Source organism: Gymnoscopelus braueri (assembly GCF_963280865.1).
Source record: "Gymnoscopelus braueri genome assembly, chromosome: 20".
Taxonomy (NCBI): Eukaryota; Metazoa; Chordata; class Actinopteri; order Myctophiformes; family Myctophidae; genus Gymnoscopelus; species Gymnoscopelus braueri.
The window spans coordinates 6,138,848-6,144,932 of NC_137622.1; the positions used below are offsets into that span (position 1 = coordinate 6,138,848).

Below are 6,085 nucleotides of genomic sequence, written 5' to 3' on the forward strand. Positions count from 1 at the left end.
TGGGGGTCCCCAGTTCAAATATGATTATTTTGGGGGGTCCCCAGTTCAAATACGATTATTTTGGGGGTTCCCAGTTCAAATATGATTATTTTGGGGGGTCGCGTCCTGTAAAGTTTGAGATCTACTGGTGTAGACATAATGCACATAGCAGCTCTCTGTTTGCTGGTTCCATTTTAGCTTAGCGCTATATCTTCTCACGGAAGTTTTGTTTGGTTCTTCTTTTACTAAAGGCACAGCTGCACAGCCTCCCACTGAAGCACGTGAAACAATACAACTCAGTGAGTATAAAAAATAACAGTGGTGTAAAGTAACTAAGTACATTTACTCATGTACTGTACTTAAGTACAATTTTGAGGTATTTTTACTTTACTAGAGTATTTCCAATTTTCAGTACTTTTACTTCTACTCCACAACATCTCAGAGACAAATATTTTTATTTTTACTCCACTACAATTATTTGAAAACTTTAGTTACTAGTTACTTTGTAGATTTAGATTATTATTACAAAACATACATTAACCACTTATACATATATACATTTCGGCCATTTGAAAATAGCAGATCTACAAGCTCATCACGACGCATTGTGAGCTTGTAGATCGGAACATATTTGTATACATTTGAAAACTTGTGAAATGGGACATTTCTGCATAATACTTTTGGTACTTTAAGTACATTTTGATACCAGTACCTTTGTACTTTTACTCAAGTAAAATTTTAATTCCAAACTTTTACTTTCAACAGAGTATTATCTACACATCTGCAGTATTGATACTTTTACTTAAGTAAAAAAAATTAGTAATTTTTCAACCACTGAAAAATAATAATGGAATTAGAACAGTCCCATACTGCTTTAAGTTGGAGAATACTTCTTGATAACTATAGCTATGTTTTCCACTAACTCCCTTTTCACATCTAAGCGTTGTGAAATGATTTATTGGAACTACCGATCGTTGCTGTCGGGCAGAAACCTGTGAAATATCTCCATATTTCAACTTGTTTTTTTCATAAATGAATACTACTCACTGCTACTTACTGTAACAATACCTACTTGATCATAGTACAGCGTCACAGAAAAACATCAAAAGTATGAGATCTACAAGCTCGAAACGTGGCATGAAGTGACACGTTTTGAGCTTGTAGATCTGCTACTTTTGCTACTTTTGAATTTGAATCCTGAAAAGTAACAGTTTTGGACATATGAGGTTTCCACCCGACAGAGACGTCATGTTATGTCTGTGAACAGAGCAACATTTTTATTATTTGTTTTCTTTTTCTTTTTTCTTTTCCTCAGACTGTCCTGGTTCATCTGACATAGTTCCAGGTGGAACCACAGATGGTCAAGCAACCAGGAGTATATTATGGCCTCTCCACCACCACCACACTATTTGGTGACATATACATTATTGCAGTAATTTTAATATTATTATTATTTGTATTATTATTATTAATGATAATAATAATATAATTATTGTCATTAGTGTTGTTGTTGTTGTTGTTATTATTATTTGTATTACTATTATTATTATTATTGTTATTATTTATTGTATTGCTATTGCTATTGCTATTGCTATTGCTATTTCTATTGCTATTGCTATTGCTATTGCTATTGCTATTGCTATTATTATTATTAGTAGTAGTAGTAGTAGTATTTATTGTATTGCTATTATTATTATTATCATTATTAGTATTAATTAATTCTCTGGATCAGTGGCTCTCAAACAGCTCTATTTGTCCGTAGACCTCCATCAGTTTTCTTGCAATGTGAGCTTGCTATTTTTCAAATATCCAAAGTATTAAATAGTTGAAGTGGTCTGACTGATTTTATTGCGACATTAACACATTTAGCTCCTCGAGGACCCCTGGGGGTTCCCAGACCCAACTTTGAGAACCACTGCTCTGAGTTACTGATGCATGTTTGCAAGTTTTAATACATTATTATCACTCTCTGTTTATTTCAGTTTCCCATCTGGCTTGTGTCCTGGATAGAGCCAATGCAGATTTATTTCAATTGAGCTCGAGTCAAACCTGGAACCTGAAGAGATATGGTCTTTGGGCTTTGTTGAGTTAGAAGTCAACTGTAAGTTTCTATATCTATTTTTCATTTTCATTTTGTGTCTATGTTTTTTTGTTTCACTCTGCTGTTGACGTGGGACTGCTGTGGATGGGAACTAAGGGATAGTTCACCCAATAGGCTATACTAGCTCATGGCGTGGCGCTCAGTGCCGCGCCATGAGCTTGTATATCTGCTATTTTTGAATAGCCAAAGAAAAAAAAATTACACAGGTTCTATCCCCGGTCTAAATGGGTTAAGGGAAAACGAACATTTCTGTTTGTTTCCATCTTTTCAGGGCAAAAGATGTGTTTCCTGTCAACGGTTGTGTGGTGGTGACGTTTGACACCATCTGGCGACGATCCTCCGGTGGCTTCACCTGTTTAGCATCCTTCACGATTACGTGCCATGCACGTTATAGGTGTACAGGGGGAGAGTATCCTGACGCGCTGCATCTCACTGCGGTATACATCGTCCGCCGCACAAGAAAGGAGAGGAACTCACCGCAGACGACATAAGATCATGACAAAAATAACACTGGGACCAGTGGTGGACAATAAAAACAAATATATTTACTCGAGCGCTGTACCTACTTTTTCCAGGGTTAGCATTGTGTTCATAGATACTCCACCAGAGGGAACTCCGCAGACTTTGTACCATGCAGTGACCTTGTGGTTATGGTGTCCGCCCTGAGGCTGTGAGGTTGGGGTTCGAGCCCCGGCCCTGGGTCACACAGAAGACTACAAAGATTCGATGCCTCCCTGCTTGGCACTGCAGCATCATCAAGGGTTGGATTGGGGGCAGTGGTGGAAAGTAACCGAGTACATTTACTTAAGTACTGTACTTAAGTACACTTTTGAGGTATTTGTACTTTACTTGAGTTTTTACAATTTCCAATACTTTTACTTCTACTCCACTACATCTGAGAGGCAAATATTGTACTTTTACTCCACTACAATTATTTGAAAACTGTAGTTACTAGTTACTTTTCAGATATAAATTACGATATTATAAAACATACATTAACCACTTTAGCCCTATTTTATACATATGCTATTTTCATATTTTTTTTTTACATTTAATATCCTACTACTTTTACTTTTGGTACTTTAAGTAAATGTTGATGCCAATACTTTGGTACTTTCACTCAAGTAACATGTTGAACACAGGCTATTTACTTGTAAAAGAGTATTTCTACATTGTTGTATTGCTACTTTTACTTAAGTGAAATATCGGAGTACTTTTTGCACCACTGATTGGGGGGTACGTCCCTGCGACACTAGCGTCATGTCCAGGGGGTGGTACTTGTGCATCAAACCGCCTCATGCTACAGACACCGGAGTGTAGGCTTCTGCCCTTATGGCCATATGGCTCGGCAAGGCTTACTTACTTCATGGGAAAGGACTCTATTTTGTTTACTTGTGGAAATGGGTTACCGCAGGGGTCTTCAACAGGGGGTCCGGGACCCTTAGGGGGTCCTCAGAGTTACTACAGGGGGTCAGCCAAATATTTGTATGATATGATTTTTCTTTTTTTATATTAACCACTTGAACCCTAGCATCCCTTTTCTGAGGAGAACTTTAGCCAAAAATAGCCGATCTACAAGCTCACAACGCCTGAGCTTGTAGATCGGCTATTTTTGGCAAAGAGTTATAGGTGTAGAGGGAAAAAAGAGCAGCAAAAGTATATCTGAAACACCATTCTATACAATATAGAGGGGGTCCCTGCTTCATCTCTCTCTCAGCTAGGGGGTCCTTGGTCTGAAAACGTTGAAGACCCCTGGGTTACCGGGAAGTCCATCAAATCCTCTTCAAGAGCTTACATGAACCTGTTGTTCCAGTTTATGACAGTATTTATATTTGTTTATAATGATAATTAAAAAAAAAAAAAATATATATATATATATATATATATATATATATATATATATATATATGGTATAGATAGAGGTTTTTTTAATCATATTGCCCAGCCCGCACAGGCTTACAAGACACTCACACAATTTACATGCACCAAGATGAAATCTCAGAGGCAAATACTTTTACTCCACTACAGTCATTTGAAAAGCTTTAGTTAGTTACTTTGTAGATTTTGATTATTATTACAAAACACACCACTTCAGCCCTTTATACATTTCGGCCAATTTGAAAATAGCCGATCTACAAGCTCACAATGCGTCGCGTTGTGACGCATTGTGAGCTTGTAGATCTGCTATTTTCAAAAGATTTGTATACATTTGAAAACTTGAAATGGGACATTCTGTATAATGAATACTTAGTAAGTATTCATTATGCAGAATGTCCCATTTCAAGTTTTCAAATGTATGCAAATCTTTTGGTGTGGTACATTAAAGAGGTGGTGCAATGGTTTTGCACTTTTTCTGTTTTTCATGTGTCTATGAGGTTGATAGAACTTCATTAAGCCCCCTGGTGGTGTTTTTATGGTGTTTTATGTCTTCTCTGACTATTTTGAGTTTCTACCTGGAGGCTGAAACCTTGAGGGTCAAACATGCCAATAGAGAAACAGCGCTTTAGTGACATAGTAAAAATATACCCTCCCCCTCATTATCATAACACAACAGGTGTGGGCATGAGGAGGAGGAGGGACTAGGACAGGTGGGTGGTGCTAAGGTGGTGGAGGAGGTGCTAAGGTGAGAACCAGGTATACTTAATGAACTGGAGGCGTGTCCACATAAAAACATAATTTTAACAATTTCTGTACACTTTTTTGAAACAATCTTCCTCCTAGTATAACCATAATACCTGATGATTATGTTTTAGGGGGGGGGGGGGTCACTGAAAATCACGGCACCCCGTCTTTAAGTGCATTTTGATACCAATACGTTTGTACTTTTACTCAAGTAAATGTTTAATTCCTGACTTTTACTTGTAACAGAGTATTTCTGCATTGCAGTATTGATACTTTTACTTAAGTAAAACATGTGAGTACTTTTTCCACCACTGGTTTGTTCCATTAGTGGTTCTCAAACGTTTTAATTTCAAGGACTCCCATAACTTACACACCCCTAAGGGGCCATTTGGAACTCTCTCAATGAGCCATGTGACCACTGGACCCCAAGTTGAGACCCACTGAGTGTTTCCAGTGAGCCAACATGCACAACATCAGCACCCTGACTCTGTTTGACCAGAATGGAACAGAGCCTTCTTGTGTCATTGCTCATTGGTAACACAGGAAGTAAGGAAGAGGCCCAATTTCTTTCCAATATGGATTTTTTTGAAATTTGAATTCCGGACTTTTACTTGTAACAGAGTACTTCTACATTGCATTATTGATACTTTTACTTAAGTAAAACATTTGAGTACTTTTTCCACCACTGCTCACCGGGGGAACTTCAAGCTTTATATCAAACACTGCAACCCTACAGGACAGGACAATTGGTTCTCAATGTGGAGTCTGGGGGCCACACGGGATCCAAATGGACCCTTATGGGTCTGTATATGTGAGCACTGAGGATTTGGCTTGAGTCCAGTGATTCTCAACCTTTTTATTTATTTATTTCAACAACCCCCAGTCTCATATGCATTTAGGCCACGGATTTGATATGATTTTCATCTCTGAGACCCCAATCTGCACTGTACAATCCTCCATTTGGTTTCGAACTATCAATCATTTAGATGGGGGCCGGCTCAGGCTCAGGGCCCCCCTGGGAAAGATTCACTCACTGTCCGCTTTGGACAAATCAGGTGGTGTAGTTTTACAATGAGTCCACTAGATGGTGCACATTGACAACAAACAAATCTTTGAATATATTATATACATTTTTAACTCAAATTTTAACTCATTTTTTTTGCTTCTGGGGGTCCCTGGAACAACATATTTTGAGATGGAGGTCCGCGGCCAAATACATAATCATTTTGGCGGTCCTTGACATGAAAAAGGTTTGAGAACCACTGATATAGAAACATACGTATAGAAACATTATGTCTATGAAATTAACTCAAGGACCCCAACGGAAACAAGTCCGCAAGGACTTTTTTGGCCGGACCTTTTAGACAAAAGCATTATAAATGT

At 38.0% G+C, this 6,085-nt stretch overlaps 1 protein-coding gene across 1 annotated transcript in view; it reads left to right on the top strand.

Annotated features, from left to right (window-relative positions):
- Positions 1-2,571, top strand: part of LOC308076416 (protocadherin-10-like) — a gene marked incomplete at both ends in the record, with an annotated part of 11,046 nt that extends 8,475 nt beyond the window's left edge. The window contains 2 exons of the mRNA XM_080416649.1: positions 1,295-1,391; positions 2,352-2,571. Coding sequence (XP_080272775.1) covers positions 1,295-1,391; positions 2,352-2,571 — 317 coding nt within the window. The remainder of the gene's footprint in view (positions 1-1,294; positions 1,392-2,351) is intronic.
- Between the last annotated feature and the right edge of the window lie 3,514 nt (positions 2,572-6,085).